This window comes from Hemitrygon akajei, chromosome 21, assembly GCF_048418815.1.
Source record: "Hemitrygon akajei chromosome 21, sHemAka1.3, whole genome shotgun sequence".
In the NCBI taxonomy this organism is placed as follows: Eukaryota; Metazoa; Chordata; class Chondrichthyes; order Myliobatiformes; family Dasyatidae; genus Hemitrygon; species Hemitrygon akajei.
The window spans coordinates 66,279,813-66,297,575 of record NC_133144.1 but is presented as its reverse complement, the minus strand read 5'-3'; the positions used below and the strand labels follow the sequence as shown (position 1 = coordinate 66,297,575).

The 17,763-nt window shown below is 44.2% G+C and overlaps 1 protein-coding gene across 2 annotated transcripts in view; it reads left to right on the top strand.

Annotated features, from left to right (window-relative positions):
- The first annotated feature begins 270 nt into the window (after nucleotides 1-270).
- The window catches only part of zswim8 (zinc finger, SWIM-type containing 8), a 176,582-nt gene continuing 159,089 nt past the window's right edge, over nucleotides 271-17,763 (top strand). The window contains exons 1-2 of one of the 2 annotated variants that reach the window (XM_073025635.1): nucleotides 271-383; nucleotides 954-1,505. In XM_073025635.1, the coding sequence (XP_072881736.1) occupies nucleotides 1,328-1,505 (178 nt within the window). In that variant the 5' untranslated portion in view covers nucleotides 271-383; nucleotides 954-1,327. Of the gene's footprint in view, nucleotides 384-406; nucleotides 546-953; nucleotides 1,506-17,763 lie in introns of those variants that run through there. The other variant, XM_073025636.1, reaches the window with a different exon arrangement.

Sequence of the window (17,763 nt, the reverse complement as noted above, 5' to 3'; positions counted from 1 at the left end):
GGAGGAAGGGAGAGAGGGACTGAGACACAGTTCTGAGTGTGTGAGACAGACAACACTGGGGGTGGGGAAGAGAGGGGGAGAGAGAAAGACGGAGGGAGGGAGAGAGAGAGACAGTCAGACAGTTCAGTATCCAAGTCCGGCACTGCGACCGGGAGTCCCGGGACCCCACGGGACCCCGAGAGAGGGGTTGCTGGGGTGGGAGACTGTTCCTGACGGCGCTGGGGTGTGTGTGGATGGGGGGGTGGGGTGGGGGGGGAGGAGGGTGGGAGGGACAGAGTGTTGCAAATTCAGAGCCAGCTGCACACACAGACACACACACACACAAAAAGAGAAGAAATCATGTGACAGAAACGGAAATGGCCAACAGCTGATGCCTGGTTCAGGTGAAGTATCCATGTTTTGGAGAGAGCACCAAATCCTAACCTAACCCTTCCTAGTTTATTTCTGCTGTTCGGTCACAGTTTCTCCACCCTTCCTCTAACAGACGAGCGTGTGCATGTGTGTTTGCTGCAACTTTGTGCCTCCATGTCTTCCTCTGCCCCCAGGTTTGTATTGGCTGCGGTGAAGTTTGGTTAATCTGCACCGGGGCAGTGGACTTCCCCCGTTCCATTTCAACCCGTGCAAATCGATACATTATTTGTTGCCATTCGAGGCTGTGACGTTGCTCGAGGCGGCGGGGGCGGGAGGGGGGATTCCCACCGGGTGGGTTTCTCTCTGCAACCCCCACCATCTCCCCGTTGTTCTCTCTTTTTGCGTCTTCTGCTTCCTTGTGTTAGTGAGCTGGGGTCTGGATGGAGAGACCTGACCCCGGCCAGCCCTCCCCCTCACTTCTCCAACAACAATCATGCTCTGACAGCGCTCAGCTCTGCTGTCTCCTGGTTGGGGGGGGGGGGGGCTCTGTTCCGTTTTACTGCGATTTTAATTTGAGGTGACAATTTTTTTTCCTCCCCAAGTGCTTCAGAGAGAGAGAGAGAGAACAAAAGGGACAACAGTGATCGAGTGGGATAACAAAAGACGCTTTCTAGTTCCTCATTCCGGGAGGTTTTATTTTCCAGCAGACCCACTGGCATTTGATGAAGCCTGTTTTTTCTCTTGTCGAGAGGAATTGAAGATGGCACCGGACGAATGAGTGTGTTTTTTTCACTTAAAATGACACTTGAGGGCCGTGACTTGCATTGACGTCTATCTGAAGAACTTCTTCAGCCCAGAAATTGTGTCCAGGTCTTTTGTTGCCGAGTCCCGGTGTTTGTCTGCGCCTTGGATTCCTCCACACCTCGGGCCGGCTCCCTTTGTCTGAGTTCCCCCCACCCCCGACGCTGTCAATGTCATGGAACTAATGTTTGCTGAGTGGGAGGACGGTGAACGGTTTTCCTTCGAAGACAGTGACCGGTTTGAGGAGGATTCCCTCTGTTCCTTCATCTCTGAAGCCGAGAGCCTGTGTCAGAATTGGCGGGGATGGAGGAAGCAGTCGGGCGGTCCAAATTCGCCCACTGTTAAAATCAAAGGTGAGACAAGTCTATTTTTCCTCCTCTTAGAACATAGCACAGAAGCAGGCGCTTCGGCCCGCAATGTTGTGTCTAACTAATTAAATTAGTAATCAGTTGGCCAACTAAACTAATCTCTTCTGTCTACTCTACACAATGTCCATATCCTTCCATTTTCCTCATATTCATGTCTCTTAAATGTCCCTAATGGATCTGCCTCTACCACCACCCCAGGTAGTGCATACCAGGCACCCACCACTCGCTGTAAAACACTTGAAATTAATCCCCTTCACCTTAAATGCACACCTTATGGTGTTAAACATTTCAACCCTAGGAAAAAGATACTGCCTGGCTCCTCCATCTGTGCTACTTATAAACTTCTGTTAGATCTCCCCTCAACAGGGTAAAATCAAAGATGGGACAGTTCTATTTTTCCTCGTACTATTCAGTGTTGTGGACAGAGTTCTCTAATTTTGCAGAATCGGTTTGACCGGAACAACTCATCAATTTGATCGCGTCTAGTTATTGATGCAAGTACATGCTATTTTCATCTCTAAAGCATGTAATCTCTGCAAACTTAACTCAGAAGAGCATTTTAATTACATTTTTTACTCTGGCAAGAAGGTGGTGTGATTCTAAACTTATATGAAGCTTATTTTTAAGAGTAAGATAGAATATTATATTGCAGTCTTAAACTTCATTTGCTTTTTTGCTAACAAGAATTATTTGGCACATTTTGGAGTGAGACTGTTTAATTTGATGTGCATTATTTATGGAGGCCATGTGTTGCTGAGAGTCCTGTAGATTTATAATTCATTAGTAATGCTTTATCCTGTCATTATTGCAACATTCTGCGAATGCCATCCAGAGTTCTACCCTGCAATTTCTTTGCACACTGTGAATGGTTTGTGAAGATGAGAATTTTTTAAAACTCCAAGTTCAAAGTAAATTTTATTATTCAAGTACATATGTCATCATTCATGGTCTTGTGGGCATACTCAGCAAATCTATAGAATAGTAACTATAAAAGATCACTGAGAGTGCAGAAGACAACAAACTGTGCAAAGGCAAGTATAAACAAATAGCAATAAATGATGAGAACGTGAGATGAAAAGTCTTTGAAAGTGAGATTATTGGTTGTGGGAACACTTTGAATGATGGTGCAAGTGAGTGTAGTTAAAGGGCCCAATGATTTGAGGAGTGGTATCTGTTCTTGAACCTGGAGGTGGAGTCCTGAGGCTCTTGTACCTTCTACCTGATGGCAGCAGTGAGAAGAGAGCATTGCCTGGGTGGAGGGAATCCCTGATGATGGATGCTGCCTTCAGGCAACAGCATTTCATGTAGACGTGCTCAGTGGTTGGGAGGGCTTTACCTGTGATTGTATTTAGAGAGACAGGCCCTTCCGGCCTAACAAGCCACACTGTCCCACAGCCTACCTATTTAACCCTGGCCTAATCTCAGGACAGTTTACAAAGACCAATTAATCTTTGGACTGTGGGAGGAAACCCGAGCACCCAGAGGAAATCCACGGGGTCAAGGGGAGAGTGTACAAAGTCCTTACAGGTGATGTCCGATTAAATCAGGGAGATTGCTGGGCAGCACGGTTTGAAGGGCAGGAAGGGCCTATTCCACGCCGTATCTCAACAGTTAATAAATAAAATTGAACGCTGATTGTTGACACCCCGAACTGACCGTAGCACCTGTCAATTTGTATGCTTGCATTTGGTTCATTGCTATCTGGTTTTTGTTAGTGGTAAGGTTTGCCCTTGGGCATAGCTTGTGCCTTTATCTTCCTGCAAAGATAATGGCTTGTATTGTTTCATTACTCAATGGCTATTGACACTTCAAAGCTTTTTTTTAAAACTGTATGGCTTATGAACATGAACTCTTCCAAAATTTCTGTTGACCTCACTGACTTGCCCAGAGATTTTCATAGGCACCACTTCCATGCTCACCAACCAACTCTGGGCCTCTGTTTGAGGCTGCTTGCGTTTTAATAAATGTTCTCCACCTTGTTTTCAAATTCTTCCATCTCTCTTTGACCATTTCCTGACCTTCAACCCGGTCAGATCTCGTGCTCCTCCAACCTTGACCTCGAGGGTATTTGAATTTATCTTCTTTAGTGTTTGAGGTTGTGTTGGAGCTGGTAGCTCTGGAATTTCTTCACTAAACTAGCCAGCCTTCCTAGAGCAAGGGTTCTGCCATGGACCAATACCATTAAGCAAGGGGTCCATGGACCACAGGTTAGAACCCCTGCTATGGAGACTGGCCTTAAAATCTCTTGGGGCTTTTGGCAAATTACCATTATTGTCTAATGTCAAATTTTGTTAATATTTCCATGAAGAAATTAACATATTTCACGACATCTGTCAGTGATAATAAACCTGATTCTGAAGCATCTTGGGACGTTTCATTGTATTAATGTGAGGGCCCATACTTGCTCTTTTTGTAGCTGAATTTAAAATTGTGTGGTCATTTGGAGTTAAGATGGTGGTGGTGGAGAGGAGATATTGAAAGGAAAGGCCCAGCTTGTAGCTTGCATCTTGCAGCTGAAACTGTGGAAGATTTTTACAACAATTTGTGCAATATTTGAGGGCTGGAAGAGATTGTAAAAGTACTGAATGTATGTGGGTACTATCTGAACAGCTACTGCAGGCAGTTTGTTTTTAGAATTACTTGCAATATATTGCTTGGAGTTTAGTTTTTTTATTTGCATGTTTCCTGCAAAGTTTGCATGTTTGTGTGGTATAATGCTTAGATTGCATAGAACACAACATTACAGCACAGAATAGGCCCTCGGGCCCACAACATTGTTCCAATTGTTTAACCTACTCAAGATCAGTCTAACCTGTCCCTCCTACATAGTGCTCCTTTTTTTTCTATCATCCATGTGCCTATCTAAGAGTTTTAAAAAATATCTCTAATGTATCTGCCTCTGCTACCACCTCTAGTTCCACACACTCGCCTCTCTATCTAAAAACTTTACCTCTAACATACCCCTCTATACTTTCCTCCAATCATCTTAAAGTTATGAGCAACTCATACGAAATGCTGGAGGAACTCAACAGGTCAGGCGACATCTATGGAGAGGAATAAACAGTTGATGTTTTGGGCTGAAACCCTTCCTCAGACTGGAAAGGGAGTGGGTAGATGCCAGAATAAGAAGGTAGGGAAGGGGATGGGGGACAAGCTGGCAGGGGATAGGTGAAGTCAGGTGGGTGGGGGAGGGGGATGAAATAAGAAACTGGGAGGTGATAGGTCGAAAAGGTAAACAGCTGAAAAGAAGGAACCTGACGGGAGAGGAGAGTGGACCATTGGAGAAAGGGAAGGAGGAGGGGCACCGGTGGGAGGTGTCAGGCAGGTGAGAAGAAGCAGGGAGAGGCCAGAGTGGGGAATGGAAGGGGGAGGGGCAAAAGTTACCGGATGGAGAAATCGATGTTCATGCCATCATGTTGGAGGCTACCCAGATGGAATATGGGGCCTCCTTCCTTTCTAGTCCTGAAGGAGGGGTTCAGCCCAAAACATCAACTGTTGATTCCTCTCCATAGATATTGCCTGACCTGCTGAGTTCCTCCAGCATTTTGTGTGTGTTGCCCTGGATTTCCAGCATCAGCAGCATCTCTTGTGTTTACCTTTAAAGTTATGCCTCCTTGTGAAGCATTTCTGCCTTGTGAAGCAGTCTCAGGCTAGCCACTCAATTTGTGCCTCTTATCAACTAGTATGCCTCTAACATCTTTGAAATCTACTTCTATTTGCATGATGTATGTATGCAAAATGGGTATTAAATTTATCAGTCGTGTGTGCAAAGGGTAACTAGACTTAGAGATACAACACAGAACAGGCTTTTCTGGCTGAACCACCCAGCAACCCGCCTATCTAGCCGTAACCTAATGAACTGACAACTTACAATGACCAGTTAATCTACTAACAACTGCATCTTTTGGAATGTGGGGGAAACTGGAGCACTCAGAGGAAACCCACGAGTTCTTGAGGAGGAACATACAACTTTCTTCCAAATGACATTGGAATTGAACTCTGATGCCCCAAATTGTAATAACATCATGCTCATATCTTGGCTACATGTAGAGCAACAGGACCTTTGAAAATTATTTTCCAGTAAACGTGTACATTCGTGCTCCATGACCTGGTTTTCTGATCATTGGGGAAATGAGAGAAGAACTTTGTCACGATCAAAATCCAACACGGCCATCTCCGTAGTAAAGAAAGAGGAATTGAGTTGAGTTTATTGTCATTTGAACAAGTCCAAATTTGCACAGTTGCAATTAAAAAAACTAACTTGCAGCAGCATTACAGGCACAAAGCATCAGAGACACAGTATTAAAAAGTGTGCGCTATTTTAGTGCTGTCCCAATGCAGTGAGACAATTAAATGTGAATTTTGAACTCTAACTGTGGAGGATTTAGTTCTGAGGTATATGCTTATTCCTTCTACGCAAGTTTAGTTTCAATCTGGTAAATCTGTGGAGTTATTTGCCACAGCTGCATGCGGGGAAGGTCGTTGTGTATCTTTAAAGCAGTGGTTGATAGATTCTTGATCATTTAGGGTGTCAAAGGTTACAGGGGGAAAGCAGAAGAATGGGATTGAGAAGGATAATAAATCAGCCGTGATGGAATAGTGGAGCATTCGATGGACCAGATGAACTAATTTTGCTCCTATGTCTTATGGAAATGAATTCAAAGCAGTTGTTCTTGTTTATTTTTGAAGGGTCAATTAAAAAGGGCACACAGAGTTAGTTGTGGTTGTAGAACTTAGGGCTGTATTGATTTAACCTAAGTTCTTGTAGTGGAATCTGTCTGAGAAGAGATTTGAAAAAGCCTTGCAAGGTAAGGACTGGTTCCACTACTTGTTATTGTGAGTGGTGTTAGGCCCCTTATCTAAGGAAAGATGTTGGAGAGGGTCCAGAGGAGGTTTACGAAATGATTCCGCGAATGAAGGGGCTAACGTGAGTGTTTGATGGCATTGGGCCTGTATTTACTGAAAATTTGAAGAATGAGGGTGATCTCATTTAGACCTATTGAGTATTAAGACAGAGTGGATGTGGAGAGGATGTTTCCCATAGTGGGGGAGTCCAGAACTAAAGACACAGCCTCAGAATAGAGGGGTGAACATTTAGAACAGAGATGAGGATGAATTTCTTTAGCCAGAGGGTGGCAAACCTGTGGAGTTCATTGCCATGTACAGCTGTTAAGAACAAGTCACTTGGTATATTTAAGGAGGAGGTTGATTGTTTTTTGATTATTAAGGGTGTTTAAGGTTATGGGGAGAAAGCAGGAGAATGGGGTTGGGAGAGAGAACAAATCAGTCATGATGGGCTGGCAGAGCAGACTCAATGGGCTGAATGGCACAATTCTGCTCCAATGCCTTGGGGTTTTATGGTTTTAGAATGTACTAAAGTTAGCAAAAGTGGAAAAAAACTGTACATTCTTAAAATTAGAAATTAAAAACAAAATTCTGGGAACACTTAGCAAGTTAGGCAGCGTCCACAGAGAGTGAAAGAATTAATGTTTTAAGCTGGTGACCTCTCATCTTCGTGATGCTAATGATAGATCACTGACATGAAACATTATTCCCCCAGTTTCTTCCCCCAGGCACTTAATCTGATCAATCATTCTGGTTAAAGCCTCTCACTCCCCCCCCATCACTGCCATCCCACTATATCCATTACCCCCGCCACTGCACTGCACTATAAACATTTTTTTAATGCTGTTTACATTGTAAATACATGCTGGTATTTATGCACATTGTCGCATATCTGTACTTTAACTTCTAACTTTATATTTTATGTAAATCTTTGTCCTTTATAACTGTTGAATGTTGCTTTCTGTTGCATGTCACACCCTGACCAACACACCACAGCAAATTCCTAATACATGCAAAGGTTCACTCAATGGCCATTATTATATACACCTGTGCATTTGCTCGTTCGTGTAAATATCCAATCAGCCAATCATGTGACAACAGCTCAATGCATAGAAACATGCAGTCATGGTCAAGAGGTTCAGTTGTTGTTCAGACCAAACATCAGAATGGGGAAGAAATGTGATCTTAGTGACTTTGACCGTGGAATGATTGTTGGTGCCAGACAGGGTGGTTTGAGTATCTCAGAAACTGCTGATCTCCTGGGATTTTCACAATTTGACAGTTTATAGAGCATGGTGTGAAAACAAATAACATCCAGTGAGCAGTGGTTCTGTGGGCGAAAATGACTTGTTAATGAGAGAGGTTGGAGGAGAATGGTCCAGACTGGTTCAAGCTGACAGGAAGGTGACAGTAATTCATCTAGCCATACATTACAGCAGTGGTGTGCAGGGAGCATCTGTGAGTGCACAACATGTTGAACCTCGAAGTGGATGGGTCACGCCGAGTTCCACTCCAGTACCAAATACCGTGTGTATATGGTGAATCAAGTTCATCCTTGATTTTTCTCTCTCTCTCCACAGATGCTGTCTGAATTGTTGAGTATTTCTGGTATTTTCTGTTTTTTTTAAAAAAAAGTAAAGTACTAACTAATATCACTAACTTAGTTACTGCCTGTTACGCCTGCTGGTTCTTAGGGCAGCAATGAAGGTCCTCCATCTCTGTCTTGGCTGTAAACAAATTTTGATCTTGGTCTTGGCGGACTTTAGGGCTTTCTTCATTGTGCCATTAGCTTCCTCTTGGTTTTCACTGCTGTCAACCGTGCAAGTCCCGGGTGGAGGTTGGGAATACTGTTGCACTCAGCTTCCATAAGTCTTGTTTGAGCAGTCACTTGTTAGCCCTGAGTTAAACCCCCGAACCAGGAGGACCGGTGGACCACACTTAGTCAGGCCTCTACCCTTTGATCTGTTTGGCATGGGTGACCACACCAAGAGCCAAAGCATAAAGCCTAGACTCCTGCCAGCGTAGCTCTCCGGGTCATTGAGGTATGTTAGCCTCCAAAGCATGACAAGGATGTGATCCTCTTAGAGGTAATGTTAATAAAATTTGATTTAATGCCAAAGTACAGGAAAAATAAACATCACAATGCTTTTAATTCTCGTATCTCAGTGAGAGGAGAGCAACTCATTGTGCCTCACCTGCTCAGGAGTAGTTGGACATGTGGTCTCGTGGAGTTCAGTCCCTTTGTATGTCGAATGTTCATCCCTCAACTGTGTGACATCTGCTGTTCTGTGGAGAACTGGGTTTCCATGGTCAACATCCACTGGATGTGGCTCAACTGGTTTTTAGTTTTACAATGAATAAGAAATTAAGTCACCTATGTATTATATATTGTCTTCAACCCAAATAAATGATTTCAGAGTCAGGTTTATTATCAATGGCATATGTCGTGAAATTTATTGTTTTGAGGTAGGGTTATATTTCAATATGCAAAAATACTGCAAATTATAATAAGAATATGTGTATATGTTTGTAAAACATTGTAGTTGAAACATTAACATGTTCACAACATTTCCTATCTCCGTAAACAGCTCAAGTCTTGTAACTCTCTGAACCCTGCTCCTGATTTTTAGCCCCTCATTCTCTTGTCCTGGAGGTTAGTCCTAAGTTCTGCAAGATCTCCCCCCCCCCCCACCCTCTCATTTGCCCCATCACCCAGGACATGCTCCCCTCTCATCTCTGCCATCAGAGTGGAGATACAGGAGTCTGAAGACATGCACTCAACTTTTCTGGAACAGTTTCTATCCCTCCGTCAGATATCTGAATGGACATTAAACACTACCTCACTATTTTTGCTCTCTTTTTGCACTTTGCAATTTGGAGATTTAAAAAAATTATAATGTATTGAAAACAAATTCTCAAACATGTCAGTGATAATAAACATGTCTGATTTTTAATCTGAATCTGCTCTTTGATATCCTCCTGTAAAAACATTTTTGACTCGGGATCTGAATAAACTTTTGTCTGCTAACCTCCCCATGGGTAACCTCATTAAGACTATTGGTGCCGTACTGTAATGTCCATCATGGCCGTGGCTCACAGTTAGTTTTTATTCGATTCTTAGGAATGGTATTGGGGGCAGCACAGGGAGTTGGAGGTCAGATTAGGGTTTGGAGACAGAGATAAGAGGAGTTGGATGTCGGGCAGTAAATGAAGATTCGGGGCAGGAGTCTGGGTGTTCCCAATGGGTTGGTGGGCCTTGTGGATGAAGGATGGTGACCCTTCTCTTCCACCCCCTCACCCCTGTCATCAAGTCCTTCCAGGTTGTCAAGTTCTGGGGTCATACAGAAGGTCAAAGAATGAAGTCAACAAGTTTGGAACTTGAGCATTGAGGATCCCAACCACTTGTTCCACAATCTCTTTGACCCACTACGTCAAGAAGGAGGTACAGGCGCATCAAGACTAGGACTGCCAGTCTGGGTACCAGCTTTTCCCCTCATGCTGTGAGATTAATGAATACCCTCTCACCACTAAGTTCTCGTCACTAGGACAGCGAACTGTTTGCTGTGAACCTATGTTGTGCACTACCGGCACTTTGAATTATATTTCACTGACTTATTTTTTGCTAATATTTTTTATGCTGTACGTAATGTACAATGTTTTGTGTACTGTGGTCCAGAGGAGCATTATTTCATTTGGTTGTATATATGTAATGTCAGATGACAGTAAACTTGAACTTGAGGTCTGAAGTTTAAATATTGAAGTTGGTGAGTCTGGAAGTCAGTGGCCCAGTGTCTGAGAGCCTTGAGCTAAGGGCTCCAGAGGTGTGTGCGCGTGTGTGTGTGCGTGTGTGAGAGAGAGCGAGGGGGAGGAAAAGGGCTTCTTCTGTGTTTTTGTTGTTGTTGTGCTTTTGTTGCTTATGTTGTTCTGAACATTTTGAGCTTGCTCTGTTGGCACTGAACTGTGTGGCAACACTTGCAGGCTGCCCCCAGCACGTCGAGTTGGCTGTTAATGCACTTGACTGTACGTTTTGTGGTCACTGATGGGTAAGTGATTCTGAATCTCTGTGCTGAAGGTGTGTGTAAATTCATATTGTTGCTGAGCCTCAGTGTGAATGACACAATGCAGTGTTTACAAATGCTAGTAATGCACATTGTTGTAGCAGATCGGATGCAGATGCTTTGAGCACCATGATGAGATTGCCGGGCTTACTTTGCTTAATGTAGTGTTACATTACGGTAAGTAGCTCTTCACAGAGATCTGCCAAGGCTGCATAAATGCATGAGCAATTCATTACAGGGGAAGCGTATTGTTTTTAAAGGATAAAATAATTATTTAATGATTTTAACATTGCACATACTCTAAAACGCATCGGGCCGTGAATCCTTTATTTTATTCTCGCAGCTAAGCTGGTTGTGGCGGTGTTTGGCAGGGTTCTTGTCTCTGAGGATCCAGACCAGAGCTTGAGGGTGTGATAATGATATTGGTCAGGAATCAGAATCGGGTTTAATGTCACTGGCTTGTGTCGTCAAACTTGTTTCTTTGAGCAATACATAAAATTGCTAAGTTATTGTAAGAAATGTGAAAGTACTGTAGTGCAAAAAGGGCGAAGCAGTGAGGTAATGTTCATCGTCCATTCCGATGGCAGAGGGGAAGAAGCTGTTCCTGAATCGTTGAGTGTGTGCCTTCAGGCTCCTGTATCTCCTCCTTCCTGTACCTCCTCCCTGATGGTAGCAATGAGAAGAGGGCATGTCCTAGGTGTTGGGATCCTTGATGGATGCTGCCTTTCTGAGGTATCGCCTTTTGAAGGTGGCCTGGATGCTGGGGAGGTTAGTGCCCATGACTTAGTCCATTACCAGTCTTCAGAATCAGGTTTAAAAGCACAGACATTGTTTGTGAAATTTGTAATTTTGCGGCAGCGGTACAGTGTAATACCAAACACCCCTATAAATTACAATCAGATGTGTATGTGTAAAATGGTGTAAATATAAATTACCACGTTGTGCAAATAGTATGCTCGTGGTTCAATGTCCATTCAGAAACTGATGGCACAGGGGAAGAAGCTGTTCCTAACAGGCTGAGTGTGGGTCTTCAGGCTCCTGTATCTCCGAACGTGCTAGTAAAGAGAAGAGAGCATGTCCTGGGTGATGGGGTCATTCATGATGGATGTCACCTCTTTGAGGCATCGCTTTACGAAGGTGTCCTCTGTGCTGGGGAGGCGAGTGCCCACGATGGAACTGACTGAGTTTACAAGTAACTGGGTTCCAGGCATAATTTTGGCCTGGTGTGAGCAAGTGTTTGGATCCATCCATGGTGGGTGGAGATTTTAAATTCAAGTAACTAAATAAACCTGGAATGTAAATTAAAGAAGTTAGTATTAATGTTACTATCAGATTGTCAGAAAGTCGTTCAGTTTGCAAAAAGCTTTTGGGAACTGTAGTAGTTAATATGTTTACAGCAAACTGTCACCAGAAGCAAAGTGCCCTCTCCTCATCACCACCAACAGGGAGGAGGTACAGGAGCCTGAAAGCACACACTCAAATGTTTCAGGAACAGCTTCTTCCCCTCTGCCATTGGATTTCTGAATGTACAATGAACCTATGAACACTACCTCACTATATATTTTTTGCTCTGTTTTTGCACAATTTAATTTTTTTAAACATTTCTTATTATCTGTAGCTTTTTATGTATTGCACAGTACTGCTGCCACAAAACAACAAATTTCACAACATAAACACAAGAGATTCTACAGATGCTGGAAATCCAGAGTAACACACACACAATGTTGGAGGAACTCAGCAGGACAGGCAACATCAATGAAAATGAATAAGCAGTTGACGTTTTGGGCCGAGACCCTTCATATCATCAGGATATGAAATTTCTCAAAATATGTCGTAATGTTAAACCTGATTCTGAAGTGATAATGATCAGATTTGGTGTTCTTGTGCAGTTGTGTGGGTTAAACATTGCACTATCCCAGGATAACTGCTCGGTGCTGCTCCCTGCTTAGAGCCATGTTATTTTTTTGTCTCACACACCTGAAGGAGCAGGTGAGACCTTGGTTAAGTATCACACCTCTCTGCCTTTGGAACTTCTCCCCTAGTGACTATACCATCCTGACATAGAACAAGGGATATGCTTGCTCCTTTTAAAGGTGGGAAATGCTTGCACTGCGAAGTCACTAGGCTGAATTTAGTGAGGAGATGTAGTCCTATGATATGTTGAGCAGATTGTCTCTGTATGTGCTGCTCAAAGTGTGCCTGGTGAGCTGATTGGGGAAATTGTGAGGTGGCTGATGAAAGGATGTTTCCTTAGTGGGAGAATCTAGACCTGTGGGGCTGGGTTTCAGAATTAAGGGGTCATCGAATTCTCTGATAGTCTTCATAAGACATGGGAGGAGAATCGGGCCACTATCAAGTCAGATCTGCCATTTGATCACTATAGCTCTCATCTCCATTCTCCTGCCTTCTCCCCATAACCTTTGACACCCTGAATAATCAGGAACTTATCAACCTCTGCTTTAAATATCCGCAATGACCTGGCCTCCACAGCCGTCTGTGGCAACGAATTCCAGAGATCACCACCATCTGACTAAAGAAATTGCTCTTCATCACTGTTCTAATGGGACATCTTTCTATTCTGAGGCTGTGCCCTCTGGTCCTTGACTCTCCCACTGTAGGAACCATCATTGCCACATCCACTCTAACCAGGCCTTTCAATATTCTATGAGGTCACCCCCTCATTCTTTTAAACTCTGGTTACTTCAGGCATAGAGCCATCAGATGCTCATTGTACGTTAACTCTTTCATCCCAGGATCATTCCTGTGGATCTCCTCTGGATCCTCCCTAATGTCAGCACATCCTTTCTTAGATAAGGGCTTCAGATCTGTTCACTATTCTCAGATGAGGAAGAAGGAATTCCCTAGACTGGTGAATCTCTGGAGTTCTCCAGCACAGAGCTGTAACTTCTAAGCCATTGAGTATGTTCAAAGCTGCGATAGATTTTCCAGACATAAGAGAGTTGTGGGTTATGGGGGAGAGGCAGCAAGGTGGAGCTGAAGTTAAGAACCATCTATTTGAATGGCATAGCAATGGCTCCTTGTGCTTCTGTTTCTTATCAGGAAGGTGTTTTCTGTCATCTACCTCTGGTAAATCCAGGGATGACTTCTGGTTTGATCTTTACACTTGAGTACAATTAATAACATAAATTTTAATTCTTCTACTTCTGTGAGACCTGCCCTAAATTGGGGAACCGCTTCTGTGAGCACCTCCATTGCATCTGCCAAAAGTGGAATTTCCTGGTGGCTGAACATTTTAATTCTGATTCCCATTTCCATTCTGACATTTGTCCATGGCTGCCTCTTGTGCAAGATGAAGCCACCCTGAGGGTGGGGGAGCAATACCTTGTACTCCATCTAGGTAGCCTCCAACCTGATGGCATGAATATCGATTTCTCTTTCTGGTTTAAAAAACAATTCTCTCCTCTTCCCCGCCACCCCTGCTTCCTCTATTCCCCTTTTTGGCAATTTACCTCTTTTCACTTGCCTATCAGTCCCCCCGGCTCCCCCCACCCCCTTCCCTTTCTCCTATGGTCCACTCTCCTCTCCTCTGAAGTTCTTTCTTCTCCAGTCATTGACCTTTCCCACCTGGCTCCACCTATCACCTGCCAGCGAACCTCTTTCCCCTTCCCTCACCTTCCAGTTCTGAAGAAGGGTTTTGGCCGGAAATGTCGTCTGTTTATTCATTTCCTTAGATGCTGCCTGACATGCAGCGTTTTGTGTGTGTTGCTCTGAATTTCCAGCATCTGCAGACTTTCTCGTGTTTATAGATCTTAAGAGCACTCTAACATCAGGGCGATGGGGAAAAGTAGATATTCATTTGTGTAGTCTCAAAAATAACCCAGAGCTATTCGAACCAAGTTACCTCAAGATGACATGTGAGGAATACGCTTAAAGCCTGAGACATGTTTGTCTCTGGAGTTTGGGGGGGGGGGGGGGGGGAGTGATCTCATTAAAACCTATTGCCTACAGACGGACCTGTAGTATATAGACGTGGAGATGTTGTTCCTAATAATGGGAGAGTCAAGGACCAGAGGGCACCATTCAGAATAAAGGGACATCCATTTAGAAGTGAGATGAGGAGGAGTTTCTTTAGCCATGGAGTAGTGAGTCTGTGAAATTCATTGTCACGGATAACGGTGGAGACAAAGTCTTTGGGTATACGTTTAAGGCAGGGATTGAGTTCTTCATTGATTAAAAAGGGTTACAGGGCGAGTGAAGTGAGAAGAAAATAATGTCAGCCGCGATGGAATAGCAGAGCAGACTCAGTGGGCCAAATGATCAAATACGGCTCCAATTTCTAATGGCCTTATTATGATTGCTGATCAAAATTCTGTTGAAACGTGAGGTTTGAGGAGGTGCCAGCCTTCCTAGAGAGGGATTGAGGACAAAGAGGTTAATGTTTGGGAGAGGAGTATATTTTGAAACTTCTAAACCCAAAACTAATTGAAAGCAAAAACAGGAGCTGGGAATAATGAGTTTTAGTTTTGATTTTACTTTTAGCGAGGCACACACCTATGATGTAACGGTGTAATGACGTAGGACATGGGCATACTTTGTACATAAAACCCGTAAGAAATTATGTTAATGACAAAGAATGCTTAATCAAACAATATACTTACAGTATTTCTCAAATATTTTGTGAAATATTAAATACACAAACAGGTGGAGGGGCCAGAGCTATATGCATGTGGATACTGGGAGTGGTTGTGGGACATGACAGGTGGAGGGGGGGGTGGTCTTGTAGATAATTGGACAGTTGTTTCTACCTGCTGGTACCACCACAATGGGCCAGGTGGTGTCACTTTCTGCAGTATCAGGTTAGGAGCAGGGTTGAGGGGTTTAAATACACTTCCCTCGCCAACAAATAATACAGAATCTGAGGCCACAAACCAGGCACGCCCAGGATCCTCTTCAGTTTGCGTATAAGGAGAAGGTGGGAGTGGAGGATGCTATCACGTATTTGCTGCACAAATCACTCTCTCACCTAGATGGGGGTCAGTTGTGCTGTGAGGGTTACATTCCTTGACTTCTCTAGTGCCTTTAACACCATCCAGCCCAAGATCTTAAGGCACAAACTAACGGAGATGGGAGTAGACTCTCACATGGTGGATTGGATAGTGGACTACTTGACAGATAGACCTCAGTATGTGCGGTTGGGAGACTGTAGGTCTGACACGGTGGTCAGCAGCACAGGAGCGCCGCAGGGAACCGTACTCTCTCCGGTCCTGTTCACCCTGTACACATCAGACTTCCAATATAACTCGGAGTCCTGCCATGTGCAGAAGTTCGCTGATGACACGGCCATAGTGGGGTGTGTCAGGAATGGACAGGAGGAGGAGTATAGGAAACTGATACAGGACTTTGTGATATGGTGCAACTCAAACTACCTGCGTCTCAATATCACCAAGACCAAGGAGATGGTGGTGGACTTTAGGAGATCTAGGCCTCATATGGAGCCAGTGATCATTAATGGAGAATGTGTGGAGCAGGTTAAGACCTACAAGTATCTGGGAGTACAGTTAGACGAGAAGCTAGACTGGACTGCCAACACAGATGCCTTGTGCAGGAAGGCACAGAGTCGACTGTACTTCCTTAGAAGGTTGGCGTCATTCAATGTCTGTAGTGAGATGCTGAAGATGTTCTATAGGTCAGTTGTGGAGAGCGCCCTCTTCTTTGTGGTGGCGTGTTGGGGAGGAAGCATTAAGAAGAGGGACGCCTCACGTCTTAATAAGCTGGTAAGGAAGGCGGGCTCTGTCGTGGGCAAAGTACTGGAGAGTTTAACATCGGTAGCTGAGCGAAGGGCGCTGAGTGGGCTACGGTCAATTATGGATAACTCTGAACATCCTCTACATAGCACCATCCAGAGACAGAGAAGCAGTTTCAGCGACAGGTTACTATCGATGCAATGCTCCTCAGACAGGATGAAGAGATCAATACTCCCCAATGCCATTAGGCTTTACAATTCTACCGCCAGGACTTAAGAACTTTTTAAAAGCTATTATTAATGCTTTTTGAGATAGTGATTTAGATGCATATCATATTTTTTTACTGAGTTAAGTATTGTATGTAATTAGTTTTGCTACAACAAGTGTATGGGACATTGGAAAAAAGTTGAATTTCCCCATGGGGATGAATAAAGTATCTATCTATCTATCTATCTAACCTCTCCTATTCCATCACTTCCACTGTACCTGGGACCATAAGAAATATGGGCAGAATTAGGCCATTCAACCCATGGAGTCTGCTGCTCCATTCTATCATGCCTGATTTACTATCCCTCTCACCCCATTCTCCTGCCTTTTCCCCGTAACCTTTAACGCCCTGACAAATCAATAACCTACAAGGCAAACACGAGGAAATCTGCAGATGCTGGAAATTCAAGCAACACACACAAAATACTGGTGGAACGCAGCAGGCCTGGCAGCATCTATAGGGAGAAGCACTGTCGACGCTTCGGGCCGAGACCCTTCGTCAGGACTAACTGAGAAGAAAGAGTAAGAGATTTAAAAGTAGGAGGGGGAGGGGAAAATGCGAAATGATAGGAGAAGACCGGAGGGGGTGGGGTGAAGCTGAGAGCCAGAAAGATGATTGTCAAAAGTGATACAGAGGAGAAGGGAAAGGATCATGGGATGGGAGGCCTCGGGAGAAAGAAAGGGGGAGGGGAGCACCAGAAGGCGATGGAGAACAGGCAGAGTGATGGGCAGAGAGAAAAAAAAAGGGAGGGGGAAAAAAACCTAAATATATCAGGGATGGGGTTAGAAGGGGAGGAGGGGCATTAACGGAAGTTAGAGAAGTCAATGTTCATGCCATCAGGTTGGAGGCTACCCAGCCGGTATACAAGGTGTTGTTCCTCCAACCTGAGTTTGGATTCATTTTGACAATAGAGGAGGCCATGGATAGACATATCAGAATGGGAATGGGACGTGGAATTAAAATGTGTGGCCACTGGGAGATCCTGCTTTCTCTGGCGTACAGAGCGTAGGTGTTCAGCGAAATGGTCTCTCAGTCTGCATCGGGTCTCATCAATATATAAAAGACCACACCGGGAGCACCGGACGCAGTATACCACACCAGCCGACTCACAGGTGAAGTGTCGCCTCACCTGGAAGGAGAGGGCAACCCCCCCATAAAAAGAATTCTGATCTTTGCATCTGTATAAGCAGCATTTATTTTAATTTTCAAAGACCTCTGTAATTTGGAACAGTTCTCATGACAGTGACAGAACTGCATCCCCAATTTCTCATCTCTGGCATCCTCTTGACTCAGTGTCTCCTGGACTTTTCTGTTTTTGGAACATAGGACATACTGAAGACCATACAACAGCACAGTGCAGGCCCTTC